At 35.0% G+C, this 27,600-nt stretch overlaps 5 protein-coding genes across 8 annotated transcripts; 3 read left to right on the top strand and 2 right to left on the bottom strand.

Moving 5' to 3' along the window:
* The first annotated feature begins 516 nt into the window (after positions 1-516).
* LOC120070986 (E3 ubiquitin-protein ligase RFI2) lies at positions 517-7,102 on the top strand. The gene is made up of 6 exons (XM_039022957.1): positions 517-1,110; positions 1,379-1,548; positions 3,420-3,478; positions 5,280-5,305; positions 5,401-5,785; positions 6,121-7,102. Exons 1-6 carry the CDS (start codon positions 930-932, stop codon positions 6,587-6,589), a joined length of 1,290 nt encoding a protein of 429 aa, XP_038878885.1. The 5' UTR covers positions 517-929; the 3' UTR covers positions 6,590-7,102.
* An 830-nt stretch (positions 7,103-7,932) lies between these two features.
* Positions 7,933-13,063, bottom strand: LOC120071468 (serine/arginine-rich splicing factor SR30-like). Of its 3 annotated transcripts, none has more exons than XM_039023777.1 (15): positions 12,943-13,053; positions 12,742-12,780; positions 12,531-12,650; positions 12,389-12,454; positions 12,166-12,240; positions 11,982-12,084; positions 11,866-11,912; positions 11,650-11,707; positions 10,822-10,871; positions 10,518-10,574; positions 10,217-10,410; positions 10,074-10,136; positions 8,509-8,560; positions 8,336-8,416; positions 7,933-8,223 (listed from the first exon to the last, which is right to left on the bottom strand). In XM_039023777.1, exons 3-15 carry the CDS (start codon positions 12,615-12,617, stop codon positions 8,164-8,166), a joined length of 993 nt encoding a protein of 330 aa, XP_038879705.1. In that variant the 5' UTR covers positions 12,618-12,650; positions 12,742-12,780; positions 12,943-13,053; the 3' UTR covers positions 7,933-8,163. The 3 variants fall into 3 exon arrangements, 2 of the variants coding, with proteins under 2 accessions (XP_038879705.1, XP_038879706.1); XR_005480269.1 differs by lacking the exon at positions 7,933-8,223 and adding an exon at positions 8,956-9,047 and having other exon boundaries at positions 8,331-8,416; XM_039023778.1 differs by lacking the exon at positions 12,742-12,780 and having other exon boundaries at positions 12,943-13,063.
* Positions 13,064-16,227: 3,164 nt separating this feature from the next.
* LOC120071766 (probable purine permease 11) lies at positions 16,228-17,667 on the top strand. The gene is made up of 2 exons (XM_039024148.1): positions 16,228-16,359; positions 16,459-17,667. Exons 1-2 carry the CDS (start codon positions 16,320-16,322, stop codon positions 17,505-17,507), a joined length of 1,089 nt encoding a protein of 362 aa, XP_038880076.1. The 5' UTR covers positions 16,228-16,319; the 3' UTR covers positions 17,508-17,667.
* Positions 17,668-17,833: 166 nt separating this feature from the next.
* LOC120071765 (phosphoacetylglucosamine mutase) lies at positions 17,834-23,407 on the bottom strand. 2 transcript variants are annotated; one of them, XM_039024146.1, is made up of 10 exons: positions 23,310-23,407; positions 22,816-22,934; positions 22,465-22,727; positions 22,068-22,187; positions 21,805-21,947; positions 21,479-21,727; positions 20,139-20,554; positions 19,666-19,841; positions 18,766-18,862; positions 17,834-18,239 (listed from the first exon to the last, which is right to left on the bottom strand). In XM_039024146.1, exons 2-10 carry the CDS (start codon positions 22,874-22,876, stop codon positions 18,082-18,084), a joined length of 1,683 nt encoding a protein of 560 aa, XP_038880074.1. In that variant the 5' UTR covers positions 22,877-22,934; positions 23,310-23,407; the 3' UTR covers positions 17,834-18,081. The 2 variants fall into 2 exon arrangements, with proteins under 2 accessions (XP_038880074.1, XP_038880075.1); XM_039024147.1 differs by having other exon boundaries at positions 23,298-23,403.
* Positions 23,408-24,052: 645 nt separating this feature from the next.
* On the top strand, positions 24,053-26,082 carry LOC120070626. The gene is made up of 3 exons (XM_039022446.1): positions 24,053-24,290; positions 24,454-24,544; positions 25,700-26,082. The coding sequence occupies exons 1-3, from the start codon at positions 24,221-24,223 to the stop codon at positions 25,833-25,835; spliced, it is 297 nt and encodes a 98-aa protein (XP_038878374.1). The 5' UTR covers positions 24,053-24,220; the 3' UTR covers positions 25,836-26,082.
* Positions 26,083-27,600: the final 1,518 nt, after the last annotated feature.

Raw genomic sequence — 27,600 nt, forward strand, 5'->3', positions numbered from 1 at the left:
TTACAAAATTGACTATTAGAATAAAAGAAGACGATTATTAAAGAAAAATTTAAATAAGAGTCTACATTGATTCATTTATGAAACTTAGTACAATTATAAGTTCCATTTTGAAAACTATCATGGATTAGCCTAGTAGTAAATAAGGGAACATTTTCTTGATAAAAGGCTAAGATGTCATTGATTTTCCACCTATCTAAAATTATCATCAACGAATTTTCTTGACACTCAAATGATGTTTGAATTGATATTTCTACTCGAATTTAAATATATTAAAATAAGTTTTATATTCTCAAAAGTTTCTAAAGGTCAAAATCATGAGGTCGAAAATTGAAAGTTGAAGTCGACCCAATTCTATCCCACACAATTACAATGAATAAATTCAACTAATTAAAATTTAACAAAATTCCCAAAAAAAAAAAAAAAAGAGAAATGAAAAAAGAAACGGCCTTAAAAGAAACCACTCTCTTTCTCGTATCACAGTCCATCGAAAATTTTAGACAGCGCTTGATTAGCGATATTATTCTCCTTACCAATAAGCAATCCGACGGTCCACATTTCAGATAAAATATACAGTGGGTTTCGTTTTTTCTCTTCCCCATCCCCAAATCCTTCTTCCTTTTTTTATGTATCTTTGTCTGAAGGGGAAAAAAAGAAAAAGAAAAAAAAAAAAAAAAGAAAAAAACCATCTTCCTCTCTCTTACATCTTTGTTCTTCAGAAATTCTCTCCTGGTTGTTCACCCCCTTGTTTCTCTTGCTTTTGATTTAAGGAACACCCTTTTCTTTTCACCCTTTTTCCACTTTGTTTCCTTCATCAATTTCCCTTCCTTGACTGCAACTTAATTTGGTGTTTTTGGGAACCATTCTTTGGTTTTTTTCCTTTTGTTCTTTGATTTCTGGATTAGGGTTTTTAGATTTGTGATTCTTATTACATGGGGTTGGGCAACGACGAAGATGCGGTGGCTGAAGATGGCGACTATGGCGACGGAGGCTGTGGCACCGGTGGTGGAAAGTCTTTTGGTTCTGTTTCCTGCTCGATCTGTCTTGATGTTGTTGCTGATTCTGGGGATAGATCTTGGGCTAAGCTTCAATGTGGTCATCAATTTCATCTTGGTTAGTTCCTAACTTCTAATCCCAGCTTTTAAAGGAATTCCCTCTTTTTTCTATCCCATCTGATTTGATTAGATTGGTGTTTTGTGTTCTTCAGTTTTGGTGGGATTTCATGTTAGATTTTGGGTCCTTGTGATTTTAGATCTGTTGTTCATTTTTTTCGAAGTTGGTGCTTTCTTATTTCAATTGGCCTGTCTGAAAAGAAGATGGTTTAGCTACAATCCTTTTTTTTGTTTTTGGTCGGTTGATTTTGTTTCTATTGTTTTCTTAGATTGCATTGGTTCAGCATTCAACATTAAGGGGGCAATGCAATGCCCCAATTGCCGGAAGATTGAAAAAGGTCAATGGCTTTATGCTAATGGATGTAGGTCATTTCCAGAATTTAGTATGGATGATTGGACACATGAAGAAGATCTTTATGATCTAAGCTACTCGGAAATGGTAAGTAATCATCTTTCGGCAGTTGGTACGTGCATCGTTATGTGTGTTGATGGTAATTCTCTATCACTGGGGCATCAAGTAAAGAAAAATAAGTTAAACTAACCTGGAAGTGATAATTGTGAAAATGTTTCCTTTCAGTTTGAAAAATGTTCTTCAACAATTTTAGATGCATTGCATACTCGAAATGTAGTGTCTCATAGGGAGATTGTTGAGATAGTTGAAATTAATTGAAGTCATTCCAGTTTCTTCAACAAATTGATAATTGATGTTAGGTTGCTTGCAATATGCAAGAAGGATTTTGTTTTAAGTTTCCTGATTACATTGGTTTTTACAATGTGAACCAGTTTTTTTTCCCTTTTATAAGACAAAATCAAAAGATTTTTCTTCTGAATTATTTTATGAATCTAGAATCAGTGATGCTAGTTTTTCAATTAACAAATAAAATTTTTATTTTTTCTTTCATTGTGCTTTAACAACTTCACAAGTGCATTTATGCCCTTGCAACACCAAATATGTGTAGCATTGAATTACACCAAGCATGTGAAAAGAGAGAATCTATTTTGGTGTGGAGTCTTGGCCCATTTTTATTGTAACACATGTCTTTACTCTAATCAATAGAACATTTATAACTTTCAACTTTATTTTATTATTTTTTTCAATTAATGGATTTTTTTTTTTTCATTAAAGCACATTCCACCTCAGGCAAGCTAGATGAGTTCTTCATCTCTGACACGTATCCAAACGTTTCTTAGGTTCAAGTGTTAACCACTATGCCAATTTTGAGAAGGGATTAGTTAGACTTTGTAAATTAGATCATCTGGGGAATCAAAAGAAGTGTTTATAATTATGAAGACTAGTGCAATACAACTACCGCAAAAAATTTTAACATTGTCAAGGAAGTTAGGAACTGAACCAAAATTGAAAGTGGAAACTATGGAGAAAGAATGGTTCTTTGCTTATTCCCTTTGGGAGGATTAATTCTATTGATTTCGTTTTTAAATCTTTAGTTGTGTCATATTTGGTCCTAAATGGTGTTTTTATTTTTACTTTTTTGACAAAAAAGCACTTGAAAACCATTTGTTATGGTGGTACTCAGATATCAATTGACTTTTGAGATTTCGTTGGTTTTCAACTCTTTGGTGTCACACCAACCAGAGGATAGCTCAATTGGCATAAGACATGCATTATTGACCCGAGGTGTCAAAGGTCACACCGACATAGTTGTACTAAAAAAATAAAAGAACTCTTGGGAGTCACAAGATGATCAAGGAAATTCTCCTACACCCTTGTTTTGGTTGTACATGCAAGATCTTTTCTATATATAATTTTGTGGAGCACTTGGTTAGGAAGAAATAGGAGTTTTTTGGGCATTAAGGGATCTCGGGTAGTGAATGTTTGGGTGTCATCCCACTTCAATGCTTCTTTTGAGACCATATTTGGGTTCTTTTTTTTTTATCACCAAAAATTGCGGCCTCTTTTTTTATCACTTATTGTTTTTCTTTTCTTTTTTGGTTTGCGAGTTTTATTCTTCAAAATGAAGTCTACTCAGTGAGCAATAATCGGTTGTTCTTTTTTTTTTCTTTTTTGATCACCCTCACATAGTTCCCTTTTTTTAATTGATTGAAATGTGCTCAAGGCTGATGTTCATAAAACACATGTTGACTTCGGTGTGCAATAACTCACCTTTAAACACTTGGGTTTTGTAATAAATTATGTTTATATATTTGTGGGAGTACCCCTATGTGCCCATGCCCAAAAATTTATATTTATCTTGTATGGGTTCACATTCTAAATGGGTTGATGACCTGCTTGTTTACTCATAGTATTAAGCTTTTTACACCAAAGTTTAGTTGCAATTTTGTTTGCTGCAGGCCTTTGGAGTTCAATGGTGTCCTTTTGGCAGCTTAGCTCGACTTCCTTCTTCGTTTGAGTAAGTTTGATTTGCTAATTTTAGATCTAGGATGATTGATGCTCCAGTTTTTATGTTGATGTTTTCTTTCTTGGTTCTATCCCTGTTCTCTAAATTTGTTATGTATTGTGCTTCAATACTTATTAGTAGGTCATATGATTCCTATCAGAACTCTATCGCTTGGGTTTGGAGTCTGAAGACATCTTTTTTGCAGTTTAAGGTGTGAGGGAGAGAAAACATGTTGCTTCCTCCTCCTAAATTCTGAGACACCCGTTTGAGTTTTGGAACCTTAAAAGGTATCCTTTCTGATAAGAGGTGCGAGGAAAGAAACTGCCCTCATTCAGCAATATGAGGGCTTGAATAGTTATATGATTTTAGTAAATAGAATGTATGTGCTTGGTCATCAGATTTGTGCTTTTTTTTCTTTGATGTAGGTGACGTCCCATTTATAGCTCTCCAATAAATTGTGTCCAGAACTACTATTCTGCAGTACAGTTTTTGTTCTGTTCTGTTCTTTTTTTCTCTCTCTTTCTCTTTTTCTTTGGATAAAAAATATTATAATTTCATTGATGCGAACGGTTACTTCCAAGGAATTATGGGGAAAAGGCCAATTGGAAGCAATAGTAGAGCAAGAAATATCACTAAATTCTCTAGATGGAGGAGGGAGGGCTTCACGAGGAAGCACCCCAAACAATACCATCCCGTACGCCTTCCAATCCCAAAATCTCTTGAAAAGTTCTATTCTGCTCAAGAAAAATGTTTTAAAAAGTGGCTTTAATGGCATTATATTTTAAGTCATTGGCTTACCCTTTTAACGAGTAACAAGGAGTGAAATATGTTGTACTGAGCTGGGGATAAACAGATTCATTTGAAGCTTTGAGGCAGTTTCCACTGAACATGGAGTGACGAGTGAGCAAGGGCAGCTTTAATAAACAAATGATCCCCATTCTTACAATTTAGTAATTTATTACTGATTATGCACCAGTCCAGTTGAAGGGAACACAATTTGGAAATCTAGGACTTTAGCATTACCGTCAAGACCGCCACCTTTAAGAATAGTCCATCATGATAGAACTTGGAAGTACCTTTTCCTTATTCGGATGTCTTTCTTCCAGTAGAAGCTTCAAGGACAGCTCTTTAGGAAGTTCACCAGCGCCACATAAAGTCTTCAGAGACAGAATTTGCCAGGAAGGCCTTCAAGTTTTCAAGAACTTAGTCTCTTCTATCCTTATTAGTACGCTAGGACGATACTCATCCTGCAACTTCTGCTCAGCTTCAGCTGTTCTTACAACATAGAGGCAAAGAGAAGGTGGCGCTTGCAAATACCAACTAAAAAGAGAGAATGAACGTCTCAAACATCCAACTATTTCCCAACTGACTCATGAAGCTGTTGCCTAGATTGTTGTAGAATAAGTGGTTTCTTAACTTAAGAAATTATTGAACCTGAAAGTTCATTACCGGTAGGTGAGGGAATCACTTATCGGGACCACTCCTTTAGTAGCTCGGCATTGGTCAGTACCCATATAACATGTTGGCTGGTCTTTGTTTGAGCCTTTCCCTTCCTCTGGTGGTCTCTTCCTTGCCAACTTTAGAAAATGACAACCAGGAGATTCACATGTGTATATATGTCTAAAGTTCCATTGTAGGCTGTTATGTGCTGCCTCTAGCAGAAACTCACAACTTTTTGTTGTTGAAGTTAGAAAATTATTCTCTTGAGTTAACCTTTTGAATGATGGAAGTCTCTTGCCTTTTTTTCACTGTTGTGAAGTACAGAATTTGCCTTCTCAATGACTTGAATCTTTTTCATTTTCAACTTTTTCAGGGATGGTGACTTTTCCTCAACTGCTTGTAAGACTTCCCTTCCCCAGCAATTGTTGATCCATTTTTAAGCTTCAGTTTGGGGAAGCAACCAATTTGACTGGGTTAATAATGTTGTGATGCAGATCATGACCTTTTGGGACAACATGCTATTTTCGCAGAGCATACGGCAGTATCATCTGCAACTCATCCTTGCCCGTATATTGCTTACTTCGGACCTATTCATCCCTCATCATCAAGTTCCAGTGCTTCTGAAGCTTCTAATTTCAGCGGTCATTGGAATGGCCCATCTGTTCCCAGTGAAATACCATCTTCTTATGCTTTTCCTGCAGTGGATCTTCATTATCAAAATTGGGAGCATCATTCACCGCCCTTTTCCACAACAAACAATCGTGTTCCTGGTGCTGATCAGCCGTCAGTTGCATCCGTTGCCCAAAGATCTGCTACTAGGGTCGGTTCTGAGCTACCAAGAACTGGGAGTGTATTGCATCCCTTCCTTGTTGGTCATAGGTATGTCTTGACATAATTGTATGTTACCTGTTAAAATTCTTAGTCAAGCATTAAGAAACACTATGCAGCGTTGCCTGCCTTGTTGTGGAGTCACTTTCCCTACCTTCAGAAGAAAAGGTCCTTGCCTATGTGTGTACCACTTTATTGTTTGCTTGTAGTACGAGTAGGACTTAGTTTTCTATATTACTAAGTACAACCTTTTAATTAGCTCAAAACCTTCAGTGATGGTTTCTTGGCTCTTCTCTCAAATAGAGAGACCATTTATTTGAAGCGAATCCTCTTTAACTTTGAAATAATGGTGGCTTGTGAACACGATCTCCTTTTGACTCATGCAGTTCCGGTGCAAGGGTTGGGAGCTCAGTTGCTTCCTCAATGATTCCTCCCTATCCTGGCAGCAATGCACGTGCTCGTGATCGAGTTCAAGCTCTTCAAGCATATTATCAACAACAACCTAGCACTACTGGAACTATTCGCACACCTGCAATTTCTGGTGGCAGAAGATCCAGTAGTCACAGAGGGCTTTCTCAAGCACCCATGGCCTCATCATCTGAGCAGCCCAGTGGCTTCTATTTCTACTCATCAGCATCAGCGGGTCGTAGTTTCCAACCGGAAAATGCCGTGCCAAATCGTTTTCATGCGTGGGAAAGAGATCACTTGCCTTCTTTTGGGTTGAGCCAGATTGAGAGAGATCCAGGCTGGGGAGAGATTCATCAGGGTGCCAGTGTTTCTGATCCAAGCATCAGATCCAGCAGCTTTCGTCAAAGGCACGGTTCCGAGAGAACATCGTCGCAAAACTGGTCATAGACCACATCCATCATTTACTTATCGTTTTCCGGTGAAGAAAAAACTATCACTATGATGACTCGAAACTGAAATTTATGTAATGATTGAGATGATATGTAATGGCTGAGTCTTTGATATGTCGATAGACTCTAAATGCTGTGAGCAGCCGATAAAAAAAACGCTCGTTTCAGGCTGCCTGGTTAGTGTGATGATGGACTTTCTTGAGTTTGTCTGCCCTGGAGATTATAGAATAACATTATGGATTGGATGGGAAAGCTGAGATTTGTAGGTCACATCCTTGTTCCATCCAATTCACTTGATGTCGGACTTATTTGGGAGCCTCCAGAGGATCAGATTATTAAATTTGGTAAATGTATTCTTGCAGTGATAGTTGAAAATACAGTGTTTATTTGTAAACAATGAAATGTGGTGGTTTCAGTAATGTTATGAGCAAGGCCAGCTTTTGGTTTTGGATTCTTCAGATATGTATTATGAACACTCACTATTATGCATTTGCAATTTGAAGTTCTGTTATTTCTGGGTTCTCAACCTGTTTAAAGCAGAAATGAGCTCTTTTTGGATGGATCCTGGTGCTGAAATTTCAAAGATTTGTAATAACAATATTTGGTCTATTTATTGTGAAAATGTATTTTCAAATGGATTAAATTATAAATTTAAAAAAAAAATGCATTTAGACATTGTACTTTGTGTTAAAAAAATCCAACTTTCAAAAGTTAAAAAAACACTCTTAATAGTTTTGGAAGAAATTGTTAAAATTTTGTTTCAAAAGTATCTAAACTCTCGAAAGTTGTAAAATACCGTAGTTTAACGAGAGAGAAAAAAATGGAAAAAGTTCAAAGAAACCCTTGATATCTCGTTAAAAAATAACTCTAAAATTTCAAAGCAGTAAACCAAAATATGCAATATGAGTGTCATTTGTAAGTTAATTATTAAGATCTTAGAAAGGAGCGACTTTGATAAAGCGATCTGTTTTGCCAATATGAGAATAGCCAGTGGTTTTGCCAATATGCTTCGTGAATAGAATATGCGCATAACTATTAACAGTTCGAATTTTTTCCCCACGTTTATTTTTTAGACATAATCATCTTGTTTGTATCGACTATTTGGTAATTAAACAGTATTTGGTTTCTATTCCATGAAAAAGATATGTTCCAATTACAATTAATATTTTACAACCGAAATATAAATTTCATTCCCTAGTACACATTTCATAACCTCGACCTTTTGTAGAACATACACAAATGAGTCAAACTGAATAAACACATCAAACTTTGAACAAAGACTTAATTATAATATAGACTTTTGATAATTACTAGAAATCCATGAACTAGTTATCAGACAAGTTATGACAATTAATTATCAAATTCATTCAAAAGAGAACAGAAAAAGTTCGAGTGAAACAACCGAAGTTATGTGTCAACATACAATACAGTGAAACATGGGTTGGGTTAATACAAGTCACCCGTAACACATTATACAGTAAAAGCCAGCCCTCCAAATTATACCATAGCCTACTTTTTTTCCTACGCTTTTACTGTTCCATCTGAGAGCCATCAACATTCGACAACACTGTCCTATTCTGAATATTTGTCCCTGGAATCAACAGATCGGCTTCGGCTTCGATCAGATCTCACCTGCTTATGTCAACAACATTTGTATTCGTTATTACTCCCTTAATAGAAAATAACTTCGACCACACTTCCTCTGAATTCTAAGAAATATGCAAGGTCTGTATCAGGATATTACATTCGGTGAAAGGGATCTGGACATGCTTCTGGACTTGGACCGAGATCTGCTCCGACTCCGAGGTTTACTTTCACGATGACGCTGCAATCAACAAAACAATGAGAAACAGGAGGGTTCCTAAAGCAATCCAGAGAAAGGGAAGGGCTATATTATATATTCAATTTCCCACTCACAGATGAAACGGGTGATCGTGATCTTGATCTCGACCATGACCTTGACCTAGACCTGGGAACAAGAAACAAAAGACTTTCAAGTATTCGTAGCAAAGTCTGGGTCTATAAATGATAGAGTCCACATTCAACAATAAAGTTGTATAGAAGACCGACTCTTGTCTCTTAAGTCATACTGCAGTTGAACAGTATAGAATTCAAGTAGATGAACAGTCCGGAGCAAAACAGGGGGAGAGGGTAGATGAAGAACATTCACACTATAAACCAAACTAATGTAGAATTGATGTACGTCAAAGTTACAGAGAAAAGTAATTCTCAACCGACCACACGAGAGAACTTCTACTCAACAGGCTTTTCCACAAGTGTTAGCAACAATTGGGAAATCACGAAAAAAGGGAAAGAATATCAGCATCGAGGTTGTCGGGGTGCTCATCAACAAAACTGCATTACCTCAACAACCAAAGAGTTGAAAGAAGCACATTGAGCACCACATCCCTCAAGTCCCTAACACGAAGTCCCAACTACTCCGCAAAAGCCCATATCTAGCAAAACATAAACAAACAATGATGACTGCCCAAACCGACAAACCTCTATTTTGTTAACCCAAGGCCCGTGCATGCTCAAAGGAAACTAAAGAAATATTTGTTTAAAAAAGGGGTCTTTTTATGCTTTCTTCCACCACTTATGGAGCAAAGTTGAACAGTGTTTGTTTATTGGAGCCACAGCATTAAAAAAACATCTGCAAAGCAAATCATGACAATTACACAGGTGCATGATGGACGAAGTAGGGCCCAGGGGTTTCCAAGAATGTTAATCCTTAGTCCTTTTTGAATTATTTTTGAATGCTTGAAAACCACAACGAAATTCAACAATCTATGTATAAAAGACAATGTCTACCAGAAGATTTTCCTGAACCACGTATGACTAGAATGATTTAGAGGCTTAGAGCTGAATTGGTCGCCTTTGTTCTTTTAGTTCTTTTTGTTTTTTGTTTTTTAAGTTTCTTATTCCTTCTCACTTATTGACTCAAAAAGAGAGAACAGCATACAGCAACATATTCTTATTTGTTATTCTTTAAACGTTTTTCAAAAAAAAAAAAGGGGTCATGTACGCACACAAGTATAGACCAATGGTTGATGACTTCATAACATTTCTTCTTTTTCCAAAATCTATATACCGTCAAAACATTTCAAAAGATGAAAAACAAGAAAACAGAAACTGTGTAGATAGTCTCAAGAAGAAAAAAGAAATAAAAAGATACTAAAAAGCCCCTCGTATCTTTTTTTTCATAACACGGAGAATTGATCAAATATGCAAAAGAAAAGGAAATGTGATGACCACAAAAGCAACGTGTCCAATGCAATAGGCAGGCAGTGTACACAATGTAACAGATTAGTAAGCTTTCAACACAATAAATTCATATTAAGGAGATGTGGAAACCAAGTTCTCCCAAAACTTGATCGATGGGAACAACACACAAACCTAGACTTGACATCATTTATAAAGAATAGCACCAAAACAATAGGAAAAAATTCAGGAGCGGGGGGAGGGAGCGGGATGATGCAAACCTTGATAGGGATTGTTCAGAAATTGATCGTGACCGACGAGAGTGCTTGTGCCTTGGAGATAGGCTGCAAAACAAAATATTACATCATTTTAATTTCATGATCCGACATCTGACTTTTTATTTTGCAAGAATAATAAAACAGACCTAGTGCTCCTGCCACTATGGCTACGGCTATGGCTACGGCTACGAATAAGACTTCGACTTCGAATTCTGCCTCTGCTTCGGTTCCAGCCTCTTTCCCTATAAGGACTACGACTAGGACTTCTAGAATACTCACTCCGTCTAGAATCTCGAGATGGGCTCCTGGAGTAGCTGCGTCTAGAGTCATATTCCTTCACCTGAGTGAATAGTTACACAAATTTTTAATAATAAGTAAAAAAAATTAAAAAATACTTTATTAAAAAAATAGAATTTAACACAATATATAAAATTCAAGTCCACATACCCGTACATATGCTCGAGAAAAGGCATTTCGAAATTCAGAATCATCAAGTTTTCTTATCTGCAGCCAGATTACAAATTACAGACATAATTAAAATACATTACCACAGGAACACAAAATCCAAAACAAAGAACTAAGAATCATCAAGTTTTCTTATCTACATAAATGAGCCAGATTAAAAATTACAGACGATTAAAGTACATTAACACAGGAACGCAAAATCCAAAACAGAGACTGTCAACATTAAACATGAACCAAATCTTCCAGAAAAGACATTAAAAGTCGAGCCATCCAAAAAGCAACTTACAGCATATTTCATGTCATCATAGTTTGTATAATCAACTATTCCTGCCATCCCTGCACAGATTTCCATAAAAAATTACTTTAAAAAATGGTTATTGGCTCCATTAAACATGATTTATAAATTTTTGTTTTTAAAAATCTACGCAAAATTGAAACATGAGTGAGACTGAAAACACTCGATGTATACAATATCATCCACATATCTAAGCTCATAAGTGGAATGGAACCTCCAACTCAATCTACCATCCCAATAGCAAGAGGTAAAACTAAAAAATGAAAATAAAAATAAAAAATCATGACAGGACATAAACAACTTGGTGCAATGGCTAATTTGGACTTCACAGGGCAATTTGAGTTATGTAATTAGCGAGTTTTATGAGAGAAATTATTGATCCAAACATGAATTATCTACTCATCTTATCCCAGGTACTTAGAGAGTTGAGGATTTCAGACCTATCGTCCTCGTCCCTCGCATGTCTTAAAGAACCTTTTCACCAGCCTCCTGTATTCATTAATATACATTCTTTATGAGATAGAACTGGTCAGAAGACCCTGGGCTGACCTCATCTTAAGAAAGGAAGGTATTTTAAAAACAAAAATATCTTCTTCTTTTTTCACTTAGATAGAAAAAGAAAAGAGGGAGAGAGAATGATAAGGAGGTTGATATTGCAATACTAATATCAATCTGCATGCTCCCACATGAAGCTAACGAAAGTTCAAACATGCACTTACATTTTGAAAGAAAAAACAATGATCCCACGAGTTTAAAAGACACTTGCATAGAGACATATATAAGAGCAAATATAACGAAAAATAAGTTAATATGACATACCACCACGATCACGGAAAACTTCAGAGAAGCAGACATCACCAGCACGACGCATGTGATCCTGAATAAATTCACATAGAAAACGATCAATTAATAGCAGGGGTGGTGTCATATACTTATTTGTTATTTCTAATTGGCAGGGATGCTATCATCGAGCACAGACATAGACAACTTACTACAGTAGCGTGCCATTTCCAGAAACAGAAAAATTGTGCTTACCTTCAGGTCTTGCCATGAAGCAGAAGAAGGTAATCCAGTAACCAAAACTGCACAAACAAAATATCATCACTATAGTATAATCGGACTTTCACACTAGAAGTATATAAATTACATACCACGATAGTCGGTCCGTCGAGAAACACCACCACGACTACTCCCACTACGACTATAACGATCCACGGAAGAGGAATGTCCCCTTCCACCATGTGCAAATTCCACCTGAATTCAAAATTATATTTAGGCATGCAGATAAGACATCATAGGAGAATAATATAAGGAAGCACATATAGCAACTAGTACCCGCAATCGACATCCGTCAAACTTATACCCGTCTCGGCCGTAAATTGCATCTTCAGCATCACGAACATCTTCAAACTGAAAAGTACAAAAACAATAAGAGTTTGCCATAAGGACCACCAACAGCTAAGTGCAACTACTTGGATTCTTTGAATACCCAAAACTCTAAAACACAATTTAAAGGTCATAGAGCCAGAGTTCCAAATGCGCCAAGTTTAAATCTTACCTCAACAAAAGCATAGCCCGGTGGCCGTGGTGGAATCTTCAAGTCAATGTCCACAATGGGTCCATACTGCAATTAAACTAGAATTAGTCGGTAAAATCTCAGAGTACATATAACAAATAATAATAATTTGAGGAAATCAAACCTTGTAAAACAGATCTTCTACTTCTCTCAAACGAATATCTCCAGGAAGATTGCCAACATAGATGGTGCGACTGTTTCTGCTGCTCATCGTCTCCTTTGTCGTGAACAGTAAATACAAAATCTTGAAAAGGGTAAGAATAGATGTTAACAAAAATTGCATCACACAATAGAGAAAGCAATGTATAGATTAAAAAGGGATGGAAGAGAATAACCTATGGAGCCATAATCATAGTCATCAATCATCACCATGGCTATCAAAATTAACACAAAATTGAAATGAAAAAGAAAATCAACACGCGAGATGACGAGATCTTTCTCTCTTTTTCTTCTTTTTTTCTTCTGTATTCTATCAAGAATCGAAAACAACAATTTGAAATGAAAAAAAAATAAAATTAAAAGAGAAAAATTGATACCTGATGATTTTAGGGCTAGAGAGAAAAAACAGAGGGGATGATTCTTGTAGAATTCTGAGTTTCTGAAAAGATCGAGAATGTAAAGCGAAAACAGGTTTTTATAGTGTCAGATGAAGCTGGGATGGAATCTTGTGCTTTCAGTACCATGCTTACATTTTTTAGCGTAACCTTTTTACTCTTTTGCCCTCCCGTGTAGAACTTGCCGACCTCTGATCAAAAGGTAATTTCACAACACCACGTGTCCAAATGGTACTCTTACTTTGATCACAATTAGAGCACACTCACCAAATCATAATGAAAATTTGTATAATCATAATTAAATTTCATCGATGAATCAATTGTATTGAGTTTGAATCGCAAATGTAATTGGATTGATTTTTATCATATTTACTCAAAATTATGAATTTTGTCAAATTTACCATTACTGTTACCTCTACCTCTACCTCTGATGTTCAAGCAGTAACGATAATGATAACAGTAAAGATATCAAAATTGATAATTTTACAACAATAATAGTAATAATATGGTAGTCATGGTCATAACGATACGACGGATGCAATCGAATTGAGTACTGTTTATTCATCAAACAGATTGCATTATTTTATTACAAATTTGGATGTGGGGTCTATGTGTCAATACAAATGCACAACACAAGTAAACAACATCAAAAGTAATTAAATGGGGCCCACTTTTTTTTTTTCCTGTTGATCTATTATGTATTCAGCAGGGTAAACACAAATTGGGTAAAATACATTTTTGGTTTTTGAGATTTGAAGTCCATACCTATTTGGCCCCTGAAATTTTAAAAACTACACTTTAGTCCTGGTTTAGAAAATAGTTCTAAATAGTACTTGAGCTCAAATAAACCATTAGTTGACTAACAAAAAAGTAACATGGCAGCCATGTGTTGATTAGACAGATGATTTTAGCGGCATCGAGAGTGATCAAGAGCGAGATGTTTTTTCGTGTGCGCACAACTATATTTTGGTAATTTCACCCAAATTTGATATCAACAAATGGCCATTCGAGATCCTTTTTTAAAAACTAGGTCATTTGACATTTTTTTGCCTAATATTTGGATCATCCATACAAATTCTCCAAAATTATGTGTTGTCCAAGAATTACACATGTTGCCTTTGGTGAAAGAAATTTCATGCAATAAAATTGTGTTGAAATTCCCCTGTTTTCCCTTTCAAAATTCAGAACCTCTCTTTGTCATCTATTTGCTTACCTTTTCTATCACTCTCTTTTAGTACATTTCCCTTCACTTGTTCCTCCAATTGGGTCTTTTTTCTTTCTTTGCTGACATGGATGTTCTTTCAAGGCTTTTGATTGTGAAGATTAAGTGTTAGAATTGATTGATTATATGTTTAATTAATTGGGTGAAATTGGAGAGATTTGGGTTTGAATAATTGCTTGCTTGATTTCCCTTTTCTTAGTTAACAATTGTGAAATTTAGAAGGGTTTCAGGGGTGAAATTCATGGTTGTGATTGTTGAAATATGACAGTAATGATTCTTCCCCACAACGACTATGATTAAATTTGTGACCCCATATTGCGATGATGCAATGTCTTTATTATTTGTTTTAGATCAAGAAGTAATTTGCTGGCTAAGTTCGCAGAAGAAGAAGATGAACGAGGTGGGAAAAGAAAAAAGAAAAGAACGAAAGAAAATTAAATGTCACATTACAATATTTTATCATAAGAAAAAATTATCAAGAATTGTCGGTAAGTCGTTTTTCTGTTAGTCAACTAACGATCTATTTGAGTTTAAGGACTATGTATAACTATTTTTCAAATCTCATAGAGTAAAATGTAGCTTTTGAAACTTCATGGATTAAATAAACATTAACTCCAAAGCTCAAGGACTATAAATGTATTTTACCCTAACAATTTAATTTAAAATACGATATGTTGGATTGAGGCATTGATAAGCTGATTCTTATTTTCGTTTTCTGTTCTTTTTCTACTGATTATTTTATTCACGCCAAGTCCTTTGACAACTTGTCTCTTTGTTTTCTGTATTTTTGCTCTAATAGTCATTTCCTTAAGATGTCAAGAAATGTCGAGATTTTTTTTTTTTTAAACTATCTTTATCTCCTTTATCTCCTTCCTTCTATTTCTCCAACCTCTCGATATGTTATGAGTAAAAAATATGAATAAGTATCTAGTTTTAGGTAGATGGATCATTCTAAGAGAAGTGAGCATGAAGGTAGTGCTCCCTCAATAAATATATATATTAAAAATTATAGTAAAATGTCATTGTCTAGATATTGATAGACATATAGTGTTAATGACGCTAATAGATATCACTATCTATAAGTGTCTATTTGTTAAATTTTGTTATATTTGAAAATATTTCTAGACAATTTTGCTATTTAAAACAATTATCTCTACAACGATTTGCCCACAACAGTTTTTTTTTTCCACATTTTGTTTTTTTAAAAGAAAAAATCAATTAACTTAAATAACTACAATTAAAAAATGTTAATTCAATAATTAAATAGGTAATTGTTGAAATAGTAAAACTGCTAAAAATATTTTCAGATATAATAAAATATCAATGTCTATCAGTGATAGACCGCGATAGATCAATGATAGACAATGAATTTTTTCTATATTTGTAAATAAGTTGACTCATTCACTTTTATTTGAAAACGACCCTAATTAAATTTCTCACAAACTCTTTTTATATCATCAATTCTACATGGACAATTTAAAGTTAAAGAAAAATCACCCAAGTTTCCAGTAGAAGAAATAAATTATCTATCGAATTTGTATATATATATAATCTAAATTAAAATATTTAATTCAAACATATTCATGGTGTGTAACATGTAAATAATAATAAAAATAATAGCATAACAATAGTTATTATAATAAATTTAAAAATAGGTAAACGAGGTAGAGACTAGGGTAGAGACGAGAATCTCTATTTAACTTACAGAAATTTTTTTCCTCTTTTCTGTCTAAACAGAGAATCTCTACCCATTAAAAGCGGATATCGTGAGAAAACGGAACACCTCCATTAATAACTTCTTTCTTTTTTTTTTCTTTTTTTTTTTTTTTTTTTTTTTTTTTTGTGATCCTCATTCATACAACTCCTCATGATTCAATTCAAATGTGATCATTAATCAGAGTTTCAAAAACATGGCCAATTCAAACTTGTCTAGTTGACTTTCAATCACCACAGCCAATAAAAGCACTTCAAAGTTTGACATTTGAGTAATCATGTCTATAATTTCAGTCAAACCCCAAGAACTTCTTGTGAGTTTGTAAGTTTATAAAGTTCATTTTCCTTCACTTTCCTATAACACTTCTTTTCTCAACTAAACTTCACACAGATCCTTTGTTCATCCCAAAGCCTCAAGATCTTCATGGAGGAGACAATTGAACAAGCTCAACTTCATAGAACAGGTAGAATCCTTTTTTTATTTATTATTTTTTTTTCACATGTTATGGGAAAAAAAATAGAAACAAGGATTCTTTTTGTTAACTCATATGGATTTTGATCAGGTAACCAAAGAGAGCAGAGTTCAAACAAAACTCGAAAACTCAAACGGTACACGCGGTGGAGTCGCATCGGTTTCTACACTCTTTTTCTTGTGTGTGGCCAATCTGCTGCAACTCTCTTGGGAAGACTTTATTATGAAAAAGGAGGGAATAGCAAATGGATGGCCACATTGGTTCAATCAGCTGGTTTCCCAATTCTCCTTCCTTTCCTTTGGTTTTTTTCCCAACCCACCAAATCTTCCTCCAAACAGCCAAATTTTCTCACATTTGCCTTCATTTGCTTTGCTTTTGGCCTTCTTTTGATAGGAGACAACTTGATGTATTCTTATGGCCTTCTCTATCTTCCTGTCTCTACTTACTCACTTCTTTGTGCAACCCAATTGGCTTTCAATGCAGTTCTTAGTTTCTTTCTCAATGCTCAAAAGTTTACTCCTTACATACTCAATTCCCTCGTCCTCCTCATGGTTTCGGCTTCCCTTTTAGCATTCAATTCTGAGTCTGACACCGTGACTTGCTCTAGTAAAGGAAAGTATGTAATCGGGTTCCTTTGCACACTCGGTGCATCTGCTACTTATTCGTTGTATCTTTGTCTTCTTCAAGTGTGTTTTGAGAAGGTTATAAAGAGGGAAACGTTCTCCACAGTGTTGGATATGCAAATATATCCTTCGTTTGTGGCGAGTTGCTGTTGTGTTGTCGGACTTTTTGGAAGTGGTGAATGGCGAGGCTTGAGAGATGAGATGAGGGGATATGGAAAAGGGAGAGTTTCCTATGTTATGACTCTGGTTTGGACTGCAGTGGCATGGCAAGTCTCTTCCATTGGTTTGTTGGGGTTGATTTTTGAAGTGTCTTCACTATTCTCTAATGTGATTAGCACATTGGCTTTGCCTGTGGTTCCAATTTTAGCAGTGATATTTTTTCATGACAAAATGAATGGGGTGAAGGCCATGGCTTTAGTGTTGGCTCTTTGGGGATTTGTTTCCTATATTTATCAGAAATATCTTGATGAGTCTAAAGCCAAGGCACAGAGTGCTAATGATATAAATGCAGTTTGATAACATGCTCAAGTCCGATTTGAGCTACAACAACTTGCTCAACAAGTCCCAAAAGCAAGAGAGGAATCAATAACGAACCACCTAACTTCTCAAGGATGAGAAAGAAGATGCTAGTGAAAAGTTTTTAATGTAGGTTCTTGTTTATTGTTTTTTTTAGTTCAACTGTTGGAATGGGGGATCTAACCTCCAACCTCTAAGGTGAAAGACTATGCCAATTACCATTGTGAGCTAAGCTGAATTTAGCTTTTCAGACAAGGTCTTCAAATGCTTGTGTAATTTGGCATTAAAAAAGAAAGCTTTCTGAAGAAAGAAATTAAACCCAGTTCTGAAACATAAAGACAGGCAAATGCTACTGAAAAGTCTGTTCAATTCCGATGTTCTCTTGTGGAGAATGCAAAAGCATACATCTAAAAGAAAAAGAATCACTTGCTGACGAAGCTCAAAGAATGAATTACTTCAGCAATTATTAAATTATAGAAATACTAAAACTTCAGGTTCATAAGTTTATAAGCATCCATGGAAAGATTTAAGTGGAACCATCATGCACATAATGGTCGTTCCTTAATCTGTCTGCTTACTTCGAGCTGCCAGCCCCGAGGAATTGGTCTACTAGTTTCGCTACTGAGGTTGCTAGATCATCCGCTGCTTCCTGCGTAGATGCCTCTGCGTAAACACGAATAACATCCTCGGTTCCTGATGGTCTTATGAAACAACGTCCTTCAGGATATTTTGCTGCAACAAAAAATGAAGCCGATCGTGGACACTATTTTTTGAAGAAAAGGTATGAGAATAATGAATATAGAGCTGATCAAGGAGATACCGTGTAGTCCAATTTCAAAGAAGAAACAATCTCTAATAAAAGAAACAGTCTATCTATCTAGTTTAGTTGAAATGGAATATAAGGAACAGGTCCTATTCAAAAGGACGAAATATACTAGAATTCGCAAGGAGATGGCAAAATCCGAAAAGGGGGAATAATTACATAACACTTTTAGAGTTTGACCTCCAGAGAGAAGCAAAGAGAACACAACAGAATCAGAAATCTCACTAGGATCTGCTCAAACATCTGAATCACATGGCTGTCGTCGGTTCAAAAATTTTTACCTACTGTTGATCTAAAACAGCCCTACCAGTTGTTTAGTTTTAAATAAACAACTAAAGTGGAAACCAAAAACGAGACTGTAAAAGGGTGGAGAAAGATAAATGTGCATTGTCATTTGAAACTTGCAATAAAATTAACTAAGCAAATAAAGATTACCTGTTTCCAAATTGATTGCTTCTTGTATCCCAGGTGGCTTCACAACCTCCGTTTCTGCGTTGTTTGTCTCGACTGCAGTTCTATCAACAACTTTCACCTGAAAGTTAACGAAGAAAGAGTCAATGCTCTAATCAAAGAACTGAAAGATGAATCTTCTTCAAATAGTTGCATACAAAAGCAACACACAAACATCCTCCCAGTCTTATAATCTGACCAACCACAATGGTTGAATTAGGGATGGTTTAGAAATACTTTTCAAGTGCTTAATATTTTTTTCACTTTAAAATTATTAATCACTTAAAAAGACTTTTTTAAGCACTAAAAAAATCATTCGAACCATGCCATTAATTATGTTATGGTCACACACATAGCAGAATGATAAAGGAAGGATGGGAACAATTTCCCCCTAATTAAAAATTTACATCAAGTTTTCCTTCCAATTTTTGCCCCTCCAAACTTTTATTACAGAATTGCCAAATTTGGTTCTGCCACTGTCGAAACAAGGAAATGTTATCTTCTGATGGTCACGTGAGAATTACATCAAGTTATACGAAGTTATAAAAATGCTTATGTTCACCACTAGCAACAGTTTTTTTAACTTTTCAATCCTGACAAGCAAAATTCACCTCCTTCAGAGAGAAAATTGTGAATTCACATTTTAATTGTATTGCTTAGAAATAAGAGAGAGATACTCGTTAGAAGATTTATGATGAACTCTACATCAAGAATAAAACCAACACTTGATAAATCTCCTAAAAAACCATCCAAAAGAAAGCTCTAAAAACAGAACACTAATAACAAGCTACTTAACCAACGTAAATTTTGCCTCTTTTCTCTCAAAAATAAAAAATGGAATACAATAGTAAACTTGCTTCATAACGAAGAAACAGATAAACAAACCTTGAGCTGCCTACTCGGTAAGTCTTGATAAAGCTCACTCCATTTATGAATCGACCAATTTTTGTGTCGTAGAATAGCCTCAACTAGAAGCAAGCCACTCAGAGCATCTCCCACAGCTTGGTTGATCAATTGGCTGACGGCTAGTAATCTCAAGGCTGCCTTGCATGGTTCCGAATCTGAAATGCATAATAAAGTAGCTTTCACACTCAAAATATAGTTGTTAGGATCCTGATTGTATGTTAATATAAAAAGAAAACTGTAATGATAAATGGCTTACGAGTGGGCTCTCTATTTCCCACATAAATTAATTCCCAATATGTTTCCTTCCCCAAATTTCATAACTTCCTCTCTATTCGTAATCACTCCACCCTAACAAACTCCTCAAGCAATTATTAGTATGTCAACCCCTATTATTCATAATACAACCTCCAACAGTGATTCAGCCAAATAAGAAATGCAGTAACCAATATTACCTGCAGATATATCAGATAGCTCCCAATAAATGGGTTGTAACACGGTAAGGAAGTAATCTGAGAACAAGATAGTCCCATGACCATTTGCTTCAAAATAGATCCCAATGTCATATTCAGCGGCTTTCTCGTGCAAGTACTTTACTCCCGTTGGAGTGAACTCTACTTCCAGTCCCAACTCTTTAAGATATCGAGTTGATGCTCCATTTGCATAAGCAGTTTGCACAACACCAAGGCGGGGCTGAAAGGCAATTTTGCTGGTCTTGCTCCTTGCGGCCAAAATTGTTAACTGTTCCTTGATGAATATAGCAAATAAAGATAATATCTTGTCCCCATCAACAAGATTGATCCTATTTCTACTTTCTGATGGCACAGTAAAATATACGAGTCGATCAGCATCTCCATCAAAACTAGCACACCTGAAAAGCTAGAAGCATTCAAGCATTCAATGCGAACTCTGATTAATCATAGTGTCATTCTCAACCATAAAAAGATATAGATTGAACTTGTTATGACTAAAAATTGATATCTATCCCAAAGGTCCATAATGATGTGTAAGACCACCAATAATACACACTTATAAACGGAAGGGTAGAAAAGGAATTGGAGAGGAATTGGGAGGTTAAGGAATATTCTGAAAATCGTTAGAGAGGTGGGGGGTGGGGGGGCAGCATTAGGTGTCACGAAATTTGTTAGGGGAATGGGGACCATGAGGGGCAAATTAGATATAAAAAGGGGTCTGGAATATGGGGGAAGGCAGGCCATTTTTGTGAGACCGAGTGAGGTCTATTGGAGAGGATACAAGCCCTCTAAAAGGTGCTGGAAGGAGAGTAATGCTGTTTCCTTGTTTTCCTGGAGATTTCTTTGTCATTTGCTGTAATATTTCTCAGAAAGTTTATAAATAAAGATCGAGAGCATTGCTCCGTTCTGAGAAGGGATATTTTATAGTTGCAGGTGACCGGTATCCTAACATGATGATGATGGGAAAATAAAGGGGCCTATTCTGTATGACATAATGCTAAAAAGCAAGTAGAAGCCCGTCTATTATCAACAAACTATAACCGGCTTACAGTTATCTCCATATAACTTCAAAAGATTCAAAAGATGTCAATAACGTGGAGTGTGAGAAACATTACACACAATCTGAGGGGAAAAGTGTATTGTTTCAATTTGCACCTACCAGATTGCCATATTGACTAAATATTTGTTTGCAAAACCAATGATTATTTCTGTGCAGGGAAGATCAAGATATTTCTCAAGTGATATGATGCCAAGCAACTTCATCATAAAAATTTTCATAACCATAAAAAGCTCTATTAATCAACAACATAGCAGTGACAAACCTGATTCCAACATCTTGTGAACCAAAGCTACATGGAACTATCTTCTCTTTCTGAACAAAATCAGCACCTACTCCTTCATTGAGTACACCTTCTCCTTTTCCTGAATTACGAATCTCAATAGCTAGACCATTCAACTTTTCCTTCAAAAGTTCTAACTTCTGTCCACCAACACCATTAGCCCCATCAACAACCAACTGGTTATCCCAATCATTGAGTTTACTATTATTTGGGTTTGAATTGAACAAGCACCTATCAAACATAAAAGTCCTTTCACGAAGGATTCCAAATAAGTCAATTTCTCAACGAAGTAAATAAAATAAAACAACCTGAAGGATTCTGAGAGCTCATAGAAGTAATCAAGTTCTGATCCTCTCAAGCCTTTATTCTGTATACGAACCATCCAATGCAACTGTGGGGTCGTCAAAATTCCCATATCACGAGCATCAACCCAAATGATTGAGCCAATTCCCTTCATCAAGTTTAACAGTTCAAGTGAACAAAATGAACACTATTTCAACCAAGAGTAAAGGAAAAACGATCACAACACAAGAAACAAAATGAATTACTATTTCAAATGAAGGGAAAATACATGTTTAGCAGCATCAAGTAGTACTTCTCCACTTGGCCTCGTATCTCTTGCCACCAGAACATGAGCTGATTTTGATCCATCTAATAAGATATTTTCCTTCTCCGCAAACTCATTGATTAACTGCTTATCAATTAAATTACATTGAACATCTTAGGTTCCATGTCCAGTTATGTTAACGCAAATAAATGAGAAATAATAACAAACTCACTCCTCTACGAAAGAGTAACAACTCTAACGAAAATAAAAAAACATGAATAAAATAAAATAAAAACAAAAAAAGACAGTTGCTCCCCAACTTTCTTCCTCCATGTGCCAAGTCTCGAATTTCACCCTCATCAATTGTTAACCAAATAAGAAGAAACTAAGAAAACCAAGGCAATGTAATTGATAGCCATACTCGAACAAGATCTTGCGAGGAAGGCGCGTTGGCAAGGGCATTGGCAAAGGGCTCCCACTCTTGGGTGAGCATTCCACCACTCGGGTCAGCAACTTTTACCCCATTATCAGATACTTTATTGTGAGAGGCCGTGATCATCAACCCGATCACTCTCCCGGTTTTCAATGCTCTCAAAGCCGCTAGGATTCCCACCCTATACACCGTCGATAGAAGCACCGATGCATCTTCCCTAAAACCTGCCGTTCCATAAGATAACCTCACTCCTAACAATGGAAAACAAACAAAAACAAGAATTAGACGCTATGAACAGTAATAATAGTTGTAAAAGAAGATGGAAATGGGGAAAGCAACCTTGTGGAGGTGGGAAGCGATCAGATTCCCTAAGAAGTAGACCACGTTGTTTTTCATTCATGACCTCTAATTTGTAATAGTCTCCAAGCAAATTAGCTTCACTGCCTCTATTGTTCTCACTGAATCAGTCAACATTACAACGAAAAATGAAAAAAAAAAAAAAAAAAAACAGACATAAACACAACATGTAAATAAGGATAGTTCAAAAGGCAATGGCTATCCTATAACTGCCCTATAAAAATCCAAATAACAATAGTACACAATCATCAAGTTTTTCATTCTTCAACTAATTCAATCCAAAAGGTTTAGTTGTTTCCATAGACAATATCACAATCAAACTAAAACCCAACAGGCAAAGAGAGATTAAAAGATGAATGGTTGATTCAATTCTAACTCTGACTAGAATACACAAGGAAGTGGGTACTGATGGTCATAATTTTTCTTAAAAAATGGATCTGGAAGAAAAAAGTTACAAATTCAACCTTGAATCTTACCCTTCCGAAGAGGGGTAATGAAAGAATTGATGGTGATAGAGAGACTGGTGCGTGGAAAATTTGAGACTGATTTATAGGAACTGAAGCTTGAATCCGACGGGGAAGATCGTTTGGGGCCGTTCCTTCCTATTCATTTTTTGGGTCGACCAAACCGGGCGGTTTGGTTGGGAATAATCGACCGGTCCATTAGTTTTCTTTTTTTTATTTTCATGTTAGCGAAATTTGCAAATTCATGAGAAAAAAAGCAGGGGAGCAGTAAAGAAATCGTAAGTTTTTAGTTAATAATGGATTTTTTTAAAGAAAGAATAATGGTTTAAATACTACTTTAATTCTTATATTTTTAATCTTGTTCATTTTGATCTCTATATTTTTAAATGATTTATTTTAGTTTTTATACTTTTAATTTTGATTCATTTTGGTATCTAAACTTTAAAAATATTCATTTTAGTCCTTCTACTTTTATCTTTGATTCATTTAGATATTTATATTTTTAAAAAGTTATCATTTTGATCTTTATACCTTTAAAAAGTTGTCATTTTGATTTTTTCATATTTACGATAAAATGTCACTTTCTGAAAATTTTCTATTCATGTTGAGAGAACTAGAGAGAGATGAAGGACGAAGAGGGGAGAGAGAGAATAGAGACATTTAAAACATCATAGACCAAAAAAAATATTTTTCTAAAAAATAATAGTAATAATAATTTTTTATGTTTATTATTTGAGCAACATGGTTTTGTTCTCCCCCGCCCGCCGCCCACCGATTTTCAAGCGTTTGGCAAATTCGACTTTTCCTCCTTTCTCCCATAAATCTCTCCCTATAAATTCGCCATTCTCCTAATTTCCGAAACCATCGTACTTTCTCTCTTCTCTCTCTTCAGTTTCCTTCGCTGATTTCTGTTCCCGTCATCCATGGCTGAATCCAAGGGCAAACTCGAATCTCTCAGGGACTGGGTTTCCGAGCACAAGCTTCGCACCGTTGGTAAAAATCAACTCATCACACACTCTTCTCCGCTATTTCATGTTCTTGATTTCCGATTGATTCATTGATTGATTATGTTTAATCTTTTTATTACATAAGAAATTTCGTTTTGGGGGTACGATTTTGGGTTATGATTGAATTGTTGTTGTTGTTTGGGGTGAAGGGTCTCTCTGGCTTAGCGGAATTGTGGGTTCTATTGCGTACAATTGGTCTCAACCGAATATGAAGACCAGCGTGAAGATCATCCACGCTAGGTGAGTTTCTAATTTTGTGTTTTGATTATTGATGTTTTTTTCTTAATTCTGGTTTTCGGGTTCTGCTAGTGCCGATTATATATGGACTTTTTATACTTGAATAAATTTATGAATTAGCCTTTCTCGATGGAAGTCTGTAAAAACCATCCCTCTTTTGGGGATCTGGCTGGATTTTAAAATCTTGAGGATGGTCTGGAGCTATTCAGAGAAATCAGAGGTTATTGCCCCCTTAATTTTGTTTGAATGGATGTTTTGGATGGCTTGAGAAAGGTTAAATTTGTTATGTACTTGATAATTGAGTCCATGGTTTTGTAAGTAGAACAATTTTGGATTCTCTTTAACAAACACCTGCTTGATCGTGTTTGCTCTTAAATCTTCGTTTTAGAATTCTGAAAACTGTAATTGGAAACAGCTTTCAGGCAGCACTCAATCTGCTTTTGTTTTGTTGATGAATACCAAAACACTCTTAGCTTTTGCCTTCTGTGCTTTTGTGGCCTTCTACAGATCATGGCCTCATTGAAGTGCTCAACATAAGCTTTTTTGGAAATTTTAACTATTCTATTTACACCATCAGCTTAGAAATTTTAACTATTCTATTTACACCATCAGCTTAGAAATTTTAACTATTCTATTTATACCATCAGTTCAAGGCCTTTAATTGAACTGCCCAGCACAAGCTTTTTTGGTGCCTTTTCGGATTAAAGCTTTGGCTTGTTCTTTATATAGAGAAACCATTTAAGGACATCTTTATACAATTTTTTTTTTCACAATCTTTGACTACATGATCAGAATTATTTACATGTATTAAACCATCCTTCATTGTAGCTCTTCTCATTATTTCATTATCTGTGTATATTACTTTCATACACCATTTTAGTGGAAGTTTGACTATTACATTTGAGATTCCGAACATGGGCGACCATAAGTAGAAAGTCGATGAAAGTTCGCGAAGGATCAAATATTAGGGTTCAAATTGAAAAACTTGACAGAAGTTTGAGTGCCAAAATTGCATTTAAACCATTGTTTTCCTATATTTTCTGGTTTGGAAAGTTGGAGAAGCCAGAGGTCTTTGTTTAGGGGAAAGACGTATAGAAGTTTTTCATAACAGAACATTTTAGATGGCTTATATTTGCATTAATTTCCAATCACTTTCAGGTTACACGCACAGGCTTTTACCTTAGCTGCTCTTGCTGGCGCTGCAGTTGTTGAATATTATGATCACAAATCAGGAGCGAAGGCCGATCGATATGCCAAGTTCCTTCAGATTGATAACTACTCACACAAAGACTAAGTTTGTTTCCCTTCTCATTATACATTTTGGAGAGTATTAAAGTAGTTTCATTCTGAGGCTCAGAATTCTTGCTGCTCCATTCTTTTTTTAATTTTATTTTTACTAATTTGGCAAATATCAATACTTGGGGGGCGTTATTCTGCTCAATTCATAAAAGCAATTTCTTTGTAAACATTGAGGTGAATGCTCTTGTATTATTGATGAAATGTTGGTTGGCTTCTGAAGAGTTACGTTCCATTTGGTCTCAGTTTTCTTTTGATTATGGCTTTTATTCTGCCTTTATTTGATCTTTTCCGGATTAAGCTTTCCATTAGAGCTTTTTAAAATATGAAATTTTTTTAAATTTTGTAAAAACATGGGCACTTTTAGTAAAACTATAACTACTAGTCCATAACATGTGCACGTTAAAGTTTATTTTAGTACATCAGTAAAAAAAAAATGTAATTAAGATATTAAATAGGGGTATTTGATCTCTGACTTGTTAAATAACTCTATTCTACCAAATCTAATAGTATTTATTATTAAAATTTGCAGCTATCTAGAAATTTCATTTTCACAACTTTGCACTCAAGTACAAACTTCTTTTTAACTCTAAGATATTAACTTTTTAGTTTGACTTGAATGATTGTAACTAATTTAAAGGGGGAAAAACAATAGAAATTTATGAAATTTTAAAGGCAAAAGATGTGATTGTTCGTTAAAAACTATCTTTATTGTTAGATATTGATAATTTATTTCTATATTCTAAATCACATTTATATACGAGGTATATGACTTAGATGTGACTATCAAGCAGTTGTAACAAGGAAGAAGGTAATTCTTGTTCAAACATGTCTTTATAGTGATATTTTATATTTATGGTTTATCTCTTGTTCAAACATGTCATTATCATGATACTTTATATTTATGGTCTAGGTCTGCCTACAAATAAAAATAATACACTAGTATAACCGTTTAAAATTAAAAGAAAAGAAAGTTAAGTAGTTGATTTTTTTAATGGTAACGAAACAAAAACATATTCATATCGTAAAGCTCATGTCTTGAAAATTAAAGGACCATGTCCAACTTAATTTAAAAAGGACAACTTTTAAAATGAAATTACTATGACCTATACTTTTTAAATTTATATGGGAAATCCTTGAATGCACTCTTATTGCATTCATAATTGAAAGTCAATAGAATATTTTTTAAAAAAATGTATATGTCAAAGTGGAAATAAATATAAAAATGTTGGTTAATATTGTTAATTATGTAGTTGTAGATGTTCCTAAAAGTAAAATATATTTGTTTGAATTGGCCAACTTCACAATTTTCCAAATGATATATTACTCTTTTACTATTCTTCTCGTTACTTCAAAGTAAAGGAACATTGGGTATGATTTTAAAAAATTATTTAACAAGACTGTCATAATATGATTCTCTTCATAACAGTGGGATATGAACAACAAATGTATATGCCTCCTAATAACCACTCAGGCGATGCAATATCATTTTTTTTTATTTAATTTCAATAGAATTAGATAAAAGAGAATTAATCTTTGATTGAAAAGATCGGTGAAAATTGAAGAAAGATTACGATCAGCGAAAATTAGATTGATGAACAAATAAAAAATATAAGAATGTAAAGATACTAGAGATTTTTGTCCGATGAACTGATTAATGACTCGCCCCTCACAAACAGATGAAGTTACATCAAAGCGCACTACCACATTTGTTAGGAAGGGTTAGCATCTCTATCACGGTCAAAGTCTTTCTCCATTCCACA

Source organism: Benincasa hispida, chromosome 2 (assembly GCF_009727055.1).
Source record: "Benincasa hispida cultivar B227 chromosome 2, ASM972705v1, whole genome shotgun sequence".
In the NCBI taxonomy this organism is placed as follows: domain Eukaryota; kingdom Viridiplantae; phylum Streptophyta; class Magnoliopsida; order Cucurbitales; family Cucurbitaceae; genus Benincasa; species Benincasa hispida.

Coding starts and splice junctions, on each gene's coding strand:
- LOC120070986 (XM_039022957.1), top strand. CDS start 930: ATGGGGTTGGGCAACGACGAAGATGCGGTGGCTGAAGATGGCGACTAT. Junction 5,306..5,400: donor TGACTTTTCCTCAACTGCTT/GTAAGACTTCCC, acceptor GTTGTGATGCAG/ATCATGACCTTTTGGGACAA. Junction 5,786..6,120: donor CCCTTCCTTGTTGGTCATAG/GTATGTCTTGAC, acceptor TGACTCATGCAG/TTCCGGTGCAAGGGTTGGGA.
- LOC120071766 (XM_039024148.1), top strand. CDS start 16,320: ATGGAGGAGACAATTGAACAAGCTCAACTTCATAGAACAG. Junction 16,360..16,458: donor AGCTCAACTTCATAGAACAG/GTAGAATCCTTT, acceptor GATTTTGATCAG/GTAACCAAAGAGAGCAGAGT.
- LOC120071468 (XM_039023778.1), bottom strand. CDS start 12,617: ATGAGCAGCAGAAACAGTCGCACCATCTATGTTGGCAATCTTCCTGGA. Junction 10,575..10,821: donor ATGATGACATGAAATATGCT/GTAAGTTGCTTT, acceptor ATCTGGCTGCAG/ATAAGAAAACTTGATGATTC. Junction 8,417..8,508: donor CACGATCACCCGTTTCATCT/GTGAGTGGGAAA, acceptor TGTTGATTGCAG/CGTCATCGTGAAAGTAAACC.
- LOC120070626 (XM_039022446.1), top strand. CDS start 24,221: ATGGCTGAATCCAAGGGCAAACTCGAATCTCTCAGGGACTGGGTTTCC. Junction 24,291..24,453: donor GCACAAGCTTCGCACCGTTG/GTAAAAATCAAC, acceptor TTTGGGGTGAAG/GGTCTCTCTGGCTTAGCGGA. Junction 24,545..25,699: donor GTGAAGATCATCCACGCTAG/GTGAGTTTCTAA, acceptor AATCACTTTCAG/GTTACACGCACAGGCTTTTA.
- LOC120071765 (XM_039024146.1), bottom strand. CDS start 22,876: ATGAATGAAAAACAACGTGGTCTACTTCTTAGGGAATCTGATCGCTTC. Junction 21,728..21,804: donor GAGCTCTCAGAATCCTTCAG/GTTGTTTTATTT, acceptor TATGTTTGATAG/GTGCTTGTTCAATTCAAACC. Junction 18,863..19,665: donor TACCGAGTAGGCAGCTCAAG/GTTTGTTTATCT, acceptor GTTAACTTTCAG/GTGAAAGTTGTTGATAGAAC.